The sequence below is a fragment of the Microtus ochrogaster genome, linkage group LG4 (assembly GCF_000317375.1).
Source record: "Microtus ochrogaster isolate Prairie Vole_2 linkage group LG4, MicOch1.0, whole genome shotgun sequence".
Taxonomy (NCBI): domain Eukaryota; kingdom Metazoa; phylum Chordata; class Mammalia; order Rodentia; family Cricetidae; genus Microtus; species Microtus ochrogaster.
Window position 1 is genome coordinate 49456249 of NC_022030.1, and position 17678 is coordinate 49473926.

The 17678-nt window shown below is 42.4% G+C and overlaps 1 protein-coding gene across 2 annotated transcripts in view; it reads left to right on the top strand.

Annotated features, from left to right (window-relative positions):
- Pid1 (phosphotyrosine interaction domain containing 1) overlaps positions 1 to 17678 on the top strand; it is a 229421-nt gene that overhangs the window by 104723 nt on the left and 107020 nt on the right. For both annotated transcript variants that reach the window (XM_026786339.1, XM_026786340.1), the window contains one exon: positions 8466 to 8612. In XM_026786339.1, coding sequence (XP_026642140.1) covers positions 8466 to 8612 — 147 coding nt within the window. The remainder of the gene's footprint in view (positions 1 to 8465; positions 8613 to 17678) is intronic.

Below are 17678 nucleotides of genomic sequence, written 5' to 3' on the forward strand. Positions count from 1 at the left end.
CACTTTGTGTTGCTTCAGTCATTCACAGAAATTGTCGTGTATGTTGCTGTGAAAAAAATATCTGATCAAAGCAACTGATGGAAGACAGGGCTTTTCTCTTGGATCACAGTTCAAGGTACAATGTGTCATGTCAACAGGAACTTGAAGTGGGGTCACATTGAGTCTTCGGGCTGGGATCAGAGAACCATGATTGTGCCCAGGCCTTCTGGTCCATTTTCTGAAGCCCAGGGAATGGCACTCATTGTTAGAGAGGGTCACTACTTATCAGTTAAACTGATAATTTACGTGATTTTTTATGCACATGCCCATGGACTAGCTAATCTCTCACAGCATAGCCTGGAAGGTCTTTAGATCAGTGGTTCTCAATTTGTGGGTCCTGACCACAAAAGAGCATTGGGAAACATATATTTACATTATGATTCATAACAGTAACAAATTATAGTTTTGAAGTAGCAACAAAAATAATTTTATGGAACTGTATTTAAGGGTCACAGCATTGCCAAGGTTGAGTACCACTGCTCTAGATGATTCCAGAATCTATCAGGTTGGTAATTAATACTATCACAGACAATCAACAACAGACCAAACATATTAACTGGGAAATTCCAGAAGTAAAGAATAGATAAATTTTCACTCGTCTTTCTTTCTGAGAGGCATGGTGGACTCTTAGTACGTGCATGAATGTGAACTGGCCTTTTGTGCTCTGTATACATAGAGTGCACACTACCCAACTGTTAGACATTTGTGGCCACCTTGATCTTCAGTTTGACTGTGGGGGTGTGACAATCCTCTGATTGGCCACAGTCCCTCAGTTCAGCAGTCACGGTACTGGCAGCTCAGACTCACTGAGGAGAGAGGCAAGAGTGTTTCCAGTTAGTAAAAAGAGAAGCGTAGAGTACTTTGAGATTATAACATCTTGTAATATCCATGCCTTTGTATTAATTATGAAGCTTAATCTCTTACTGTCCCAGTTTACAAGTTAATTTCATGGTAGGTATGTATGTATGTGAAAGGAAAACCAGTTTATCCATGATTCAATTCCACCTGTAGCTTCATTCATCCACTAGGAATCTTGGAATGTATACCCTCCTGTGAATAAGGGAGGTCTAGTCCAAGAAATCAAACATAATTTAATTAATATGCATACACATGTATACCTATGTGTGCATGTGTGGGTATATGTTTATTTATATTCACACACTTGACATGGGCACATACAGTCATCTGTTCCCTGAGTGAAAGAGTCCCTTCCTGCTTAAGAGATTTTCATGGCCTTGCTGGCTGGGCATGTAGATATTAATGTGTTTCTCAATGTACTTTCCTGAGTGAATCTGTGACATTGGAAAAATGTTTATTATTACTGTGAATAAATTTGGGTGTGTAAATGCAACTATTTTCAGTTAGTTCATTGGTAGCCTGTCTTTAATAAACACAGACAGGCTTTTAAACACAGGGGTGTTTGAACAGACACTTTGAAAGTGAAGCCAGAGCTGTTTTGAGTATGACATTCATTGGGAATGATTGACTTACAACACGAGATTAAATGTCAATGTCTTGTAGGTCTTTCTTTTCTTAAAACAATAGGCTGACAGTCTACATTAAAATGCTAGTTCTTGCAGTCAAATGGCCCTATTTGTCTCCTAGATTAGGGGAGGTTTTCTAATCTGGATTTCTTTTCAAAAAGAGCAAATTAAATGGACAGACAGAACCCTTTGCATTCAAAATATTTAAATAAAAGTACAATTTCCTTTATTTGCTCTTCATTAGCCCCAATTATGTATAGATTATTTGCTATTTATTTAAAAAGCTGTTTTGCTTTTAGGCTTTTCCTATGAACTGTAAGAACAAAATATTTTGGGAAACTGAATTTTGAAATTCATGCAAAAATAGGCTGAACATCTTATAAAAGTGTTCAAAGAGCATCACTGTGGTTTCTTCTCTCTTATTTGTAGTCTGAATAGATTTTATCTGAAGGGACACAGGAGGGAGCCACCCAGGAGCGTCATTCTTCTTGTGAGTGTTTTTGGCTGCAGTTCCAAGGACTGAGGATTTCAAGTACTTGTACAAATTAGCATTTGTTCAGAATATTGAAGTTTCCCATTTCTCTGATCTCCCCACTTGTTCCTTCTGGTCCTCTTCAGAACCTTTAGCATTTCAGAAGCTTGGTTAGGGCACTACTGGATTAGTGATGCCGAAGTTACAGCGGACTGCTAGGGGGCATCAAGAGGTAAGGCGAGAGTAATAGTAACATCAGGACTTCGTCCTAATTTGAAGATAGAGTTTTTGGAATCTCGTGAAAAAGGGGATAGAACTTGCCTTCTGGAGATGCTTTATGTTTTGGATACAGAATCAATACAAAGGTGAGATACATCCAATTTGAATTGGTAAAATATGTAAATCCCTGCAAGCAAAACTGTGAGAGATTAATGTCTGAATAGGAGCAGAGAGGGATGCCAACTGTAAAATTATACAAGGCACAGTGATGGCCCCATACGCATAATGGGGTTTGATTTAGAGGCTTTATTTCGGGAACACTCATAAAGCACCAAATGCAGAAAACTGAGCTCTGCCTCATTTGTCCAGGGCAGTGCCCTAATTTCCCCCATTCTTCTCTTTCCCTTATGAATGAATGACACATTTTCTTTACGGCTCTCTGGGCAGCTTCGGTTAAGAGGCAGCAGCCTTTCCAGGCTCCAGGCTGCTGTTCCTCTTGCGTTGCCTTTAGATAACGAAGTCGCATTTTCCTCATTGGGCCTGGTTAGCTGTGTGATGAGCCAGTGAGATATCCCTTCCTGCTGTGTCCGGGTTTAGCATTCGAAAGTTGGCGGATTAGAGAACACAGTCTCAAGTGGAGGGCAAGGCCATGGAGTTCTGTAAGAGCTGGGGATCATATGTAGGTCTTTGTAATGTGGTGAAGTCCTTGTCATCAAACCATTGTCATAGCTGTTATACCATGTTACATCACTTGAGACCTGGAGATTGCCTTACTAAGGCATGGTTCTGAGAATTTCATCTGAGACACAACCTTTGGATTATATGACCTATTTTGTATCATGGCTTCTTAGACACTGGAACACTGGACTGAGCTCCCAAAGTCCCAATGAGGAACAGAAGGAGGGAGAAGATGAGCAAGGAAGTCAGGACCAAGAGGGGTGCACCCACTCACTGAGACAGTGGGGCTGTAGGATGCCAAGGTTGTCTCTCCACATCACAGATTTTCTGTTCTCTATGAAGACTGGCCTTGAAGGATAAGGTTACATTGCCAATCTAGCAGCCATATTTGTTAATCTCTTAGAAGAGATACAGTTAACCTTGAGTTTCCTATAAACCAAGACTTTTAGATATGGCTATGTGGTACTCAGTCAGCCTATGGCATAACATTTTCCTAAACTGAGGGTAGAAATGTTTGTGAAGTTTCCCCTAGGAATGGAGCAGCCAAGTGCTCTTAGCAGAAATAGCTCCTACGCTTGCAGTTAGGTACCTAAGACTTAAAATAGCAAGGTCAAAGTTAGATTTAATGTTAATTTACCATAAAAGATGAATCCCAGCAGACACAACAGCTCATCGAGCATCTACATTATTTCCCCTCTTTATCTTCATCTTTTTCCATGGGAGGCAAAGAGGACAAAACTATTAGGAGATAGAATTTCTACTTAAAAGAACCATTTTCTCTATTTCATTTTATTACCTTAGCTTTTTCAATCTGTCCTGAAGAGGTCACCCAGGCCTGTTATTTGTCTTGTGATTTGAGTCTCTACAAACTGCCAGGAGCCTCCAAGCAGAGACTGACATTTTATTTCTTCTGTTGTGCTGACCCCATATTCATCTGAGCACAGCTATTCAGGAGGGGTGTGTGGCATGGATCAGTGAGTGACGGTTTGACCTGAGCCTGGCTGGCTATGTACACTCCGACTGAAGAGTTAGGGGGCTGAGGTTGCACAGCACAGCGTGCTGAAGTTATTTTCTTACTCCTAACTTTGTCTTTCCTACCTTAGTGTATGTTTGAAATTTTTATTTATGTATGTGTATCAAATGAGTGCAGGTGCCATGGAGGCCACTGAGGTATCAGATCATCTGGGGCTGAGTTACAGGTGTTTGTGAGCCATGATGTGCATGCTAAGAGCTGAACGTGGGTGCTCTGGAAGACCAGCAAGCTTGAGACCGTGGCTTCAATCTCCAGCATCCCAAAATAATGATAATAAGACTTAGGTGGTGTGTGTGTGTGTGTGTGTGTGTGTGTGTGTGTGTGTGTGTGTGTGTGTGTGGTGTGAATTCTCTGGTTTGGTGGGGCATTTGCAAGCACTCTAAATCACTGAGCCATCTCTCTAGCCTTTGGATTGTCTTTTTATCTGTTCATTTCTTTTATTTTGCTCTCTTGCCAGACAGTCACAGGTCAGCACTGGAGCCTTTTGGCAACCTCTAACCTCCTGTGGGTTGTGACTGAGCCTATAGCTGTCGGATTTGGTCCTATGATGATGGAAGTAGTGACCTGACCACAATCTCTAGGTAGTGTTTCCTGAAAGGGAACCCACATTTAGAATCATTTTAGGAACTCCCTGTGTGTCAGGAGTCAGAATGTGACTCTCTGGACCAATGGCTTCTGGGAGCTCCCAGAGGCTCACTGCTCCATGGTAGAAGAGATTGGCGGCGACAGACCCCCTCCCCCACTGGACACTTGATCTTTGGAGTGTCTCTTCTTTTTATTGTCCTCATTTTCCACCCTAGTTTCTTTCTCACAAGCAGTTTCTTTTTCTGATCTCATTCTCTTGCTCAGTGACCCCCATGGCGGTCTCCAGATAGATGACTTGTACCACACTACAGCCCCAAACACTACACTTTCAGTGGACAGAAATCAAGTAGGAGCCATACAGAGGCTTTCAGCTTAACATGAAAACTTCTTCTCCTCCTCTCTGCTCCCTTCCCCTGTCTTCCCTTTTTCTCCCTTCCCATCTGTTGAACACTCTAGGTAATGTAAGGACAATCCTCTTCTCCTTACATTACCTAGAGATTAAAACTATATCAGAACCGGTCATTTTGTTTCCTAAAAGGTGGTTGCATCCTTTAAGCTTCAAGCAGAGACACAGAACTAGTAGCATATACAGATCCTCCACGGAGGAACTCGCATGTTCAGTCATGGGCGCTGGCTAGGCAAGCCTGAAGTTGAGACTGTAGGCAGGCTATCAGGAGGAAGAGGCTAGGACTCTCAGACTTGGGGCTACTTCACAGTGGAAGTATTCTTTCTCATCGGAGAAGCCTGAGCTCCAGTCTTAAAAGTCTTTTAGTAGATGGTCCCACCGGAATTATCTAGAACAGTCTCCCTTACCGCAAACCTTCAGTCCTGTCTGCAAAACACTACCACACCAACACTCAGGTGAATGTCAGGCTCAATAACTGGGCACTGTGGTCTAGACAGTGGGCACATGCATGTGCCCAACAGAGTACTCATTTGATGACTCCTAAAATACATACTTCGACATGCTATGAATTCCCAAACCTTTGTACTTTTACATGAGTTATATGAGGTAGTTAAAGAACTGTTTGGGACAGTTTATTCTTAATATGTAAATAAAATAATAGGAGGTCCTGGAAAGACAACTCGGATGAGGTAGCAAGATTAGTCTATGACCTCTGATTTAGAGGTCATTGCTTTAAACTCTGTTTGCATTTTCCTTTCATTCATCAGTTTCCCTACCTTCCAGAATGTTCCTTGGATCTCTGTGCTTAGTGAGGCACCATTTTCGGCGCCTTTGCTAGTTCATGGGATTAAAGAGCTTGGGCACCTGTGGTTCTTATGTTTTGATAATCAAAAACAAGTACAAGGTTTTATAGAGATGATAAGGTGTGGTGAATGATAAGGATAATAAAGGAAGGGGAGGGGAGAGACAGTGCAGAGCATATGTGTCCTCAGCTATCTACATAATGTGCAGGCTCCAGTGCAAAATGCAAGTTCAGTGTCTCCTAATAAGAGCATAGGAAAAACACAAAGCTTTCTGCTTGGCTCACGAATCTCTTTCTGGGAACGTCCTAGTGGTTTCTTATCATTGTTTACTATTTAATTCTTCTCCAAGGAAGAAAAAAAAGAACAGAAGCTTTAGATGACTGACCTGAGTTTCTGTGATGCTATGCTCACCTTCGGTGCAAAGATAGGAGTAGGGTAACAGCCCGTGCAGTTGACGTTTCTTAGTTGAGCCTGTGGTTTGCTTTTATTCAAGGGATGAAGGTGCTGCATGAGGCTGCCCTGCCCATTTGGATTTTATTTCTTGATAAATGCATATCATGCTTTGCCTTGGGCCAGGTAATGAGCTGGGAAGGACCACAGAGGGCAGAGTTGCTCCACCTCCCCTTTTCTTCCTCTGCTGTTACTGTGGTGTAGGCTGTTGCCAGATATAATGAAGTGGTGCCAGGGAAAGCATAGGCGAGGACTCTTGATAGCTTGTGTTCCTGGAACACAGCTGACTTCACACTTGAAGACTTGAAGACAATTCTGACTCCTAAGGGTGGCTTCTTGGGCTGTCTGTAGCTCTGCTTCCTTGGTCATAAGCTTATTATACTTATTATTGTTCTTATACTTATTTTATACTCACCTTGACTCTTGATACATTCTAGGTACCTGGTCCCAACAGAATTCTTAGTCATGGGCCGTCACTGACCCAGCTGATAAGCAAGGACTGAGGAGGTCCCTTTTATTACTGTTTTCTGAATGACCGTGCTCCACCCTGCCATGGGTGTCACTTGAAAAATATAAATCTAAAGATGCAGTTGTTAAGTATTTTGAAACAAGAATACTAACCCAAGCAAGAATTCCTGTGAGGGTGTGACTCTCTTGAGCATAGGGTTCTGTGTTTTCTAGCTTGCATGCCCATGAAGTTAGAGGTAGGTGTGTGTGTGTGTGTGTGTGTGTGTGTGTGTATACATCTGTATATACACTTTTAGATAATACTGCTTGCAAGGATACATGGCAAAGGCTTTTATAAAAGTGAGGAAGCCAGCTTTCCAGATACCTTGGGGGGAAGTGCATGTTTAGAGGTTCCAGGACACCCGGGTCTCTGGTGTATTCTCAAACACTAAGGAGGCCGTGGTGGCTGGAACCATAATTGAAAGCCTGAAGGTGAGAGATGGAACCAGAGGGACAGCAGGTCTCTGAGTTATGAATAACTTTAGCAGCTAAATAAAGGCTTTTTTTTTTAAAAAAAAAATGAAGATATGAGGATGCTTGGGAGAGTTTTAGTAAGGCATGGCATGCTATACCATAGATGAAGTTTAGAAGAATCTCTTTGGCTTCTGTGTGGTGATACTTTTATAGGGAGAACATTGGGAGTGAAAGAAACACGTTGGATGCCATGACAATGGTTTAAATGAAGATAAAACCTGGGGTTGGATGGTTAGTTTTATTGCCAGTTTGACAGGATCTAAAGTCATCTGGGAGGAGGAAAGCTCAGCTGAAGAGGTGCCTCAACCATACTGGTCTATGAGAAATGGGCATGCTATACCATAGATGAAGTTTAGAAGAATCTCTTTGGCTTCTGTGTGGTGATACTTTTATAGGGAGAACATTGGGAGTGAAAGAAACACGTTGGATGCCATGACAATGGTTTAAATGAAGATAAAACCTGGGGTTGGATGGTTAGTTTTATTGCCAGTTTGACAGGCAATAATTAATAATTAATAATTAATGAATGGTTGATGTGGCTGGCATCATTCCGCGGGTAGCTGGATTTAACAAGTGGTTAAGTCAGTAAGCAACATTCCTCTGTGGTTACTGCCTACAAATTTCTGTTCTGAGTTCCTGTCCTGACTTTCCCGAGTGACAGACCGTGACCTGGAAGTGTAGGCTGAAATAAACTTTTTCCTCCCAGAGTTGCTTTTGGACAGAGCATTTTATCACAGTGACAGAAATGAAGCTAGAACACACATACAGCAATGGTCAAATGCAGCCACATTTGGAAAGGTTTTCAAAACTGATGCATTGGGCTGCCTATGAGTCCTGGGATCCTAGAGTCCTGGCTGGAGAGAACAGAGAAGAAGAGCCCACTGAGCAGAAAATTTCCCAAGGTCCTACAAATGGCTCAGGAGAGAGGGTAGATGGGCTCTTCCATTGAACCCTTTATTGTCCTTCCCTGAGCATCCTTCCAGCAGATGCTGAATCTACACAGATCACGTCTCTAGGAATCCATACACATGATACCTTGGAAAATCTTTTCAGATGATCAAATCCCGGGTGAGGTGATGCCACCATGTACTTGTGTCTTCATGTCTCTACTGGGGACTGACTGTTCTCCACAGCTTCATTTTAGCCCAGTCTTCACAGGATTTTGCCCACTCAATTGAGTAAATATCTCTTGACCTCACCTTCTACAACAAAATTATCAAGACAAAGCATTTGCTACTAAGTTTGACATGCAATTGAGTCAAGATACATATCCAAGTGATTTAACTCTCTTGGTTTGTTTCTCTGTGTTTTTTAGCACTTCCAGACTATGCTGAAGTCTAAATTGAATGTCCTGACACTGAAAAAGGAACCTATGCCAGCGGTCATCTTCCATGAACCGGAAGCCATTGAGCTGTGTACCACCACACCGCTGATGAAGACGAGGACTCATAGTGGATGCAAGGTACCAGACATGGGGCCAACAGTGTTTCTCTTGGTGGGCCAGACACAAGCATGTGTAACATGAAGGCCTTGTTTCTCAGTGGTGTTCATGCTTCAAGAGCAAAAATATTGCATGACTAGCAAGCATATTGAGTGGTGTTAGTTTGAACTCACATCCTGGTTTTTCTCTCAATAATAGGAACACTCTTCATCATTTGGGGGATACCCCTCAACCACATAGTATGTGTGAAAAAATAGTATTCTTATTGTTCTTTCAGTGGTTGTAAGGAACTTTAAGTTTCATAAGGAAAATTTTATTTTTTTAGATTATTTTTCTGTGTGTGTATGTCTATGTATCTGTGTGCATGTGTGCATGTAGACGCTCATGTAATTGGAAGAGCAGGCAGAGTCCTAAGTGCTGGGCTTTCAGACAGTTATGAGCTTCTGGATATGGTGCTGGGACCCAAACTCCAGGCTTCTGCAAGAGCAGCAAGCATTCTTGAGTGTTAAACCATCTCTCCTGTCCACAAGGGGTTTTGTCTCTCATGGTAGTTCCTCCTTTTGTATTTACAATCTGAATAAAACAATATCTTAATAATCTGAATAAAACATATCTTAAAGAATGAAAATACCCAACCCCAAACCAAAGCAAAACAATACTTGAAACTTCCCAAGTCTCCTTGGGGGTTATTTTGCATTTTTCTTTGTTTCCGCTCTCATATTTTATACTAAATATTCATGCCTCAGAATCTGTTAAAAACAAAAGCACTCTTTTTCATTTATGCAACTACAAGCCCGACATGGAAACGAAATTAGAAACAAAATATCCAATTTTGGTAAGTTTTAAGGTTTTTTTTCCCTCATATCCTATTTTATTTTGCTTGAGTTAGTGAATATAGAAATAAGTTTAGTGATAACAAAGAAAATATGTTTCATGAATATCTGCCCTCAGGAGCTTGTTTAGGGTGGAGAAAACATAACAAGGAGAAGGGGAAAATGCGCATTTGCTTATAATATCTTTTATAAACCTCTTGGACCCACCCTCCTCCTTACTTCCTGTTGGAGAAGCAGGTCAGGTTGGAACCTGCAGCGGTCTGGGGTGACAGTCGTCACACAAACCCTCGCACATCCTTCCATTCCACGCATACTTACTGCCTGCTCAGAGCCTGCCAGGCTCAGGGGCAGAATGTGGACAAGAGCCACAGGGTCTTTAGGAATTGTAGCTGCTCCTTGTGAGTCTAGGGAGGAGAGAACACACGTGCAAGCCATTGACGGGTGAGAGCCAGTTTGTTAGGAGCTTCTGGGACACTCCCTTTCGGGTAAAAAGAACAAGGAATGCTGAGTCTTTGAAGTGGATGTGGGCTTGTAGTCACTTTGAAGGGAAAGAAATAGGCCAGTGGATTCGGGAGGCTGAGGAAGATTTGAGCAGGGTGGTCAAGCTAAGCAGAGTTTTATGGCCATGCCAAGGAGTTTCGATATTGTTCTAATTGTAACAAGGATTTAGGAAAGTTAAGACTCCATTTTTAAAAGGGTGTCTTTGATAGGGTAACTCTCCTTTCCAAGAATAGTTGACTAGAGGGAGAGAATTATAAAATGGCCTTGGGTCTGTCATGTGCAACACTGGTGAAGAGCCAAGGAACTAGAAAAATAGTGACCTTTGGAAAGTAACTGGAAATAAGTTCATGTTCATCCTTTGGAAGATATGCTCTGGTCATCTTGAGTTCCTCTCCTGTTAGAGAAGATGATGACTTGAAGCACATGGAGTTGAATGTAAGGAGGACAGCTTCATTTGATGGAGTCCAAAGTGTGCACTTAAAATGCAAGGGAGAGTTCAAAGAAGCTTCAGAATGAAAGTGGTGTATTGGCATTGCTCTTTTAATCCCATCACTCGGGAGGCAGAGGGAGGAGGATCTTTTTGAGAGTTCAATGCCAGCCTGGTCTACATGGTGAGTTCCAGGGCAGCCAGAGCTACATAGTGAAACCCTGGCTCAAAAACAAGACAAAGAAGCCATAGCAACCTCATCCACCTATAAAAGGGTGTGTGTGTGTGTGTGTGTGTGTGTGTGTGTGTGACAGGGAAACAGGGTAATAAGAAGTAGGAGGAAGAGGGGGGAGAGAGAGAAAGGGAGAGGGGAGACAGGAAGGAAGAAGAGAGGAGCGGTCATTTTCTAGGGGAATAAAGAAATCCATGAAAGCTTCATTTTTCTGGAGAGTGTATAGAGTTCAGTATTCATCTTTTCCCCATGTACATTTACTGCTCTCAAGCTGTTCTCATTTATTTTACTTCTGAAGAGATATTGGGGATCTAAGGATCTGGGGAGATGGGGATCTAGTGAGATGAAAACATAGTTCAGTGGTTACAGAACACTTATGTTTTTGTGGAGATCAGAATTAAGAGACCAGACTTAGGTTTTGGTGCCTAATTCAGGTGGCCTACAACCACCTGTGACCCTAGCTCTAGAGCAGTGTTTCTCAAACTGTGGGTCATGACTCCTCAGGGGGGATTGAATGACCCTTTCACAGGGGTTGCATAGCATATCAGATATCCTGCACAGCAGATATTTATATTATGATTCATGACAGTAGCAAATTACAGCTATGAAGTAGCAACAAAAACAATTTTATCATTGGGGTCATCCGAACATGCGGAACTGTATTAAAGGGTCGCAACATGTGGAAGGCTGAGAACCACTGCCCTAGGGGATCTGATGCCCTCTTCAGGCATCCACAGGGACCTTCACTCACAAATGCAATGCCCATTCATAGACACACACACACACACACACACACACACACATGATTTTTAAAAAAGAGATTAAGAAGAAGACCATAGACAGAGGCGCTTGTACATTTCCGGCTGCTATTGATAGCTAGCTCTTATATCTTTGGTTAACCCATTTCTATTAATCTGTGTATTGCCACCTGGCTTTGGCCTACTAGCAAGGCTCTAGTGCATCTGTCTGCAGTAGTGGCTACATGGCTTCCAATGACTCCGCTTTCTTTCTTCCACCATTCAGTTTGGCTGCTCCTCCTCTCCCCTGCCCCACGCCTAGCATTACTCTCCCCTATCAAAGGCCAAAGCAGTTTATTTATTCATTAACCAATAAAAGCAACACATATACAGAAGGACTTCCCGCATCAGAAGAGGATTTCAGGTATGGATATTATGGGGTATGTGTACTGACAGTGTCCAGGTATCAGTGTGTTTGGCTAGCTGGACGAAGAGAAGTTAGCTGTGATTTCAGCTGAATCCAGGAGGAGTTTCTGTAGCCAAGGTGGAAGACATCCCATTAGACCATCAAAGAACTGTGTGAACTCTGCATCCTTAGAATTGGTGGTGATTCAAGGGATAGATACTGGCACTCCTAGAATCAGGGGTCGGGGCCAGCAGCTCTGCAGGTCCCTGAGCATTTCCGTTTTATCTGACCGTTCTGCCCTAAGGAAGAAAGCCCTCAACATGTGATTCTCAGACTGAACGCTGTTGACTTATTACCCCTAAATTTTAACTGGAAATATGCTGCAACTGCCTTTTTCTCCCCCCAATGACAATGCCATGCTTGTTTTCAAAGTTATATTCCTTTGTTTATTTTTTTTAAAGGTTAGACCTTGGAAATTCTGACATTTCTGTTCAAAAATCCCCAAACCTCCCCCTGTCCCCCCCAGTCATCCTCAAGAACAGAGTCCACTGTTTCCTCTCTCTTTTTGCCAGTGAGTAACTCAACTCACAAGACGCCAGCTGCAGAAGGAGCTCTCTCTCAGACTCGTGAGTCCTAGGAATAATGAGCATAATGTAATGCTGGCCCAGCTGCAGGGCCAGGGTTTGGGACCCCCCGTCTTTACACAGAACTGCTTCTTCTTCCCTAATAGCTCCCAAGATGAACTTGCATAACTTTTACTTTGGGAAGGAAAAGAGGCAGGAAGAATCAAACGGGAGGGGGAGTTGAGAATGGGTGAAGGTTAGCGTCGTGAGACCCTTGCTCATCTTGGATAGCCTGATTCCCTCTGATCTGTATTCTCAGTGGGTCCTGGAGAGATTGCTCTGCCAGGCTATTCATGTTTCGGGCAGCTGGGTCTTTGTGTGTTCTCCTGTATTGCTGCCACTTTTTTTTTCCTTTAGTGGAGTTTTGTTTCTTTTTTCTTCTTTTCTTTCTTTTTTCATTTATTTTTTTTCTTTTTTTAACAAGATAGCCCATTGTATCCCCTTAGGTCTCTCACTGGAGGTGCTTTGAGCCTCATAGGCTATGTGTAGTTCTGCAGCTGGGTAACTACTTGCTGTGCCTCTATCTTGCATGATGAGATTCTGGGTGTCTTCACCTTCTACCACACATTTGTTCAATCAGCACACATTGAAAGTTCGCTGAATGTGGGAGTCATGGAGAAAGGGATTGTAGGAAATGCAGTGTACAAACAAGCAGAGGAAATACGAGGGTCCAAGTAAGATCATCTCAAGCATGTTTTCTTTCCTGTTTTATTTCTTGTAAAAGGTCTTCTTGATCCTCATGGTGTGGTTACTGTTTACTTTCTTATAGAGAATGTGTACACATATGTGTGTGCAGTGCCTAGCATGCAGAAGTCAGAGAACAACTTCTTGGGAGTCAGTTTTCTCCTTTCTACCACATGAGTCTAGGGCTTGGAACCCAGGTTGTGTCCATCTTGGCAGCAGGTGTCATGACCTGCTGAGCCATTTCAATATTCCAATCACAAGGACTTTTACAAGTTCTTCTTCCCAGGAACTAAGCTTTAGGGCTGGAGAGCAGAAGCCTGCCCTCTAGTCTACCATGAAATTTACCTGAAGGTGTGCTGTTTGGTGCTTGAGAATTTTGCCCACAAAGCGGTGTGACAGGGGTAATATAAATGTAAGTAACCTGAGCACTGACTGACAGGCAAGTGACAAAGCAAGGATGAGATGTCTAGGGTCTGGGATTTCTGCACGCACTTGTGGGCTCTACGCCTCTGCGTGTCCTGGCCTCAAGGGGGTGCTGTCCTACTTGGTCCACTGCCCTCAGTTCTGGAAAGTGGATTAAAGTACAGATCATGTTGATGTGGTGGTGGTGATGATGATGAGCAGCGATAAAAACACTAATGCAGGAACTGTGATTCTGGAGAGCAGCTGGTTGGTTAAAACTTCTAGTGTGTTTACTGTGTCTATGCTCCTTTCCTGGTTCAGAACGGGTTCACCCTCCTGACAACTCAGTGGGTTAAGGGCCGTGTGCACCACCATACCACAGATGAGCTAGTTGAGGCAAGAAGATATTCCTTATCCTGTCTTTGGCACTCAGTGAATAACTGGCAGAATCCAGGTTTGTCCCAGTGTCTCTAGTAACAGACTCTGGTGCTTCTTCACAACTAGGCTAGTGGCCACACTCCTCCACAGATCTCCTTTGAAACTGCTTGACCCTTTGTACATCAAATTTGAAATCACTTCTTTTATACGTAGCTAACTTTCTACACGACTTAGTGGTCAGAGCCAGGGTAAATGTTTATTATGGGTATTTTTTCCGTTATGTTTATGGAACTACAATTTTAATTATAAAATTTTATTGGGTACTATGTGTAATGATCAAATCATATTATTTAGCATTTCCATTCACATAAAAGTAAAAAGTTATTTGATGTGGGATGTTCTTTATATATGCGTTTCTTTTATTGCTTGATGAATAAAGCTGTTTTAGCCAATGGCTTAGCAGAGTAAAGCCAGGTGGGAAATCCAAATAGAGATAAAGAGAGAAAATAGGCAGAGTCAGAGACACCATGTAGCTGTTGAAAGATGCCACAATATTACTGGTAAGCCACAGCCCTGTGGCAATACATATATTAATAGAAATGTATTAATTTAAGAGCTAGCGAGGAATATGCCTGAGCCATTAGCAAAACAGTGTTGTGATTAATATATTTTCTGTGTGATTATTTGGGTTTGGGCGGCTGGGAAATGAAAACGCAGTCTCTGTTTACAGTTATTAGCACAAGAGTTGCTCAAACATACGCAGTATTATGTAAACTTCAGTAATTATGTATGCTGTGTACTGGTCAAACCATGCTAATTAGTGCTCTCAGCTTTTTGTCATTGCTGTGTGTTTAGAGCCTTTTAAGGCCGCTCTAATATTTATCTGTGAAGTGTGTGACAGGTTACTGTGCACTAGAGCCCCCGCACTGTTCTCTGCACACCAGAGTTGATGACTTCTGTCTGGGTGACTGCTTTGCCACCTTCACTGTCTCATCTCACCCCTCCACCCCCAGCCTCTGGAAACCACCATACATTGCCACAATTCATTATGTTTCAGCAATCGCATAAGTATGTTGGTTTTCCATTGCTGTGACAAAATATTTGATATTGACAATGTGGAAAGAGTGGTTTGGGTTCATGGTTTCAGACCAGATTGCTTGTCCCTGTTACTTCATGATTGTGGCAAAGCTGAACATCATGACAGGAAAAGCATGTTGAATTGAGAGGTGGAAGAGGGGAAGGAGAAGGAAGAGAAGTGAAGGAGCCATATTGCCAGCATTTCCCAAGAGCATGTTTGCCCTCTGCTACCTACTTCCTCCTCCTATGGCTTACCTACTAATCCCTTTACCGCCTCCTGATAATGTCCTTACCTGAGAGCACACATTAACACATGATCACTGGTTGTCATTTAAAATCTTAGCCATGAGACTGGGAAGGTACCTCAGTTGCTAAAGAGCATGCTGATCAAGTATGAATTTGGATACTCAGCACACGTTTAAGATTGGGCATGCTTGTACCTGCTTATAACACCAGCACCCAGGGGCAAAGGATAGCTGCTGAGAAAGAGGGATCCTTGAAGCTCATTGATCATCCAGCCTGTCTGAATCATTGAGCTTTAGGTTCAGTGAGAAACCCTGAATCAAAAGAAAAAAAATATGAACAACCATGGAAGAAAAACACTCTATGTTGACTTCTGGCCTCCATATCTATGTGTACACATGCATATCTGTATGAACATATGCACACATTCACACACACACACTAAGTAGTGAACCCACCAGACACTAGCACCACATACACCACACAGAAAAAATTAAAAATCTAAACCATAACGATGGAGAACATATGTTTTCATCTTTCTGTTTCTTACTTATTTTACACAATAAAATACCCCCAGTCCCATACATTTTGCCTCAAAAGATAGCATTTTATTATTTTATGGTTGAAAAGCATTCTCTTTCCTCCATCTGCCATATTTTATTCACCAATTTATCCACGTTGGTCAGCTAGCTTGATCCCTTATCTTAGTTGTCATTGGGACTAGTGCAGCAATGATATGAGTGTGCAGGTCGCTCCTTAAGCTGTTGATATCATTTTCCTTTTTACCCACATCCAGAAGTGGCTGTCTCCTAAGGCAAGTGTGCCCTCTGTTTCTTAGGACTGTCCATTCCATACAGTTCTCCAGAATAGCTTGCTACTTCCCATTTCTGCTCACAGTGGAGAGCTGTCTTTCCTCCACATCCCTGACAGCATCTTTGGCTTTTAGATCAAAACCATTCTAGCTGAGGTGGGGATCCATCTCACTGAAGTTTGGGCTTACGTTTTTCGTTTCTCAACTGCTAACAGAGTTGGTCAGAGTTTATGAAATTGTTCACCATGCCACTATCTTCCATGGAGATGTATTTATTTATATCCCGGCTCCATTTTGAAGTCGGATTATTTGGGGTTTCTTTGTTCAAATTGCATTTAGTTCCTTATGCATCTGTTCTGCACACCAACCTTCTGTAAGAGGAATATTTTGAAACATTGTTTCTCATTCTGTAGGCTGCCTCTTTACTGCTTGGCCTCGGTGTTGTGCTAAGTCAGAGGCCAAAGACATAGGATGGAAAGCAAATAGAAAGAGTGGGTTATCTGATGGTCATGCTTATCTAAGGGTGCAAGGCTCAGGAATTTATCTTATTTAATTGACATAGAATGCTCTCTCTCTGCTTTTTTTTTTTTTTAACAACAATCAAATTGCTGCTCCAAACTGTCTGGCTCCTGTTCCAGGGGACCTGACACCTTCACACAGACATACATGCAGGTAAAACACCTAATGCACATAAAATTAAAAAAATAAATAAAAATTAAAAAAAAATAAGAAAGCAAGGTGGCAAGTGTTATGTGTCATCTGGATTTATGCAAAGCACACCAGTAATTCAGATTCTTAAATTAAGTTTTCAAAAAAAAAAAAAAAGAGGCATAGCATATACTAAAAAGCAATATACTTTATTATAAAATACATTATATATAACATGGAATACTATTTTGTAACATAAAATTTACTAGGGAAATGCATACACACATGCATGCATGCATGCATCCGCAAGCTCCGTGCCCACTGAGTTCCTATCCATCCTGGTGGGTGCTCTTTAAAGCCTGCTCCGAAGAGCTCCTCTGTTGCTTCAGGGTACTCACAAGTTTGAACTAAAATATCAGCAGTATAGTGGGTGAGGGGCTTGAAACATATCCTACCTCATGTGTCTCTAAAGCACCTTAGAAAGCTCATGGTTGGTGGTCACTTCAGAGTACAAGGACTTCTAGAAAGTGAAGGGAGCATCTCAATGGAAGAGATGAAGGTCGAAGTTCAGGAAGGAGGGTCACAGGCAGTTAGTGTCATAGAAGCCTTGTTGGACTTGAGTTTGTCTGCCCCAACTCTGGATTTACCCAGGCATTGCCCTACACTGTCTCCATGCAGCTGGAGGTTATGAGGTATAGACAGCCTGCTGGGCCCTCCTCACTAATCTGAATACTGGTGGTATGTGATGAAACAGGTAGCTGTCCCCTCATTCTCTTCCCTTCTCACGTCCATACTTCCCACACAGGGAGTGACCGAGCTTTCTTTTTGAAGCTTGAGGGGTGTCCAGTATCCTTTATCTGATTGTCTGTCACAGAGCCACATCTGCTGTCTAACTGAAATCCGGACATACCCCATTCTCCCTCCCCCGGGGCACTGAGCTGGCACAGTTGAAGGCGCCACCTAAGGACTTTGATGTCCTATTCTCACTGTAAGGTCAGAAACTATCAGAAAAAAACCGATTTTCAACAAGGAGTTAAGACTGTTCATGCCACTTTTCTTGAGATCATTGAATTCAAGTGAAGCAG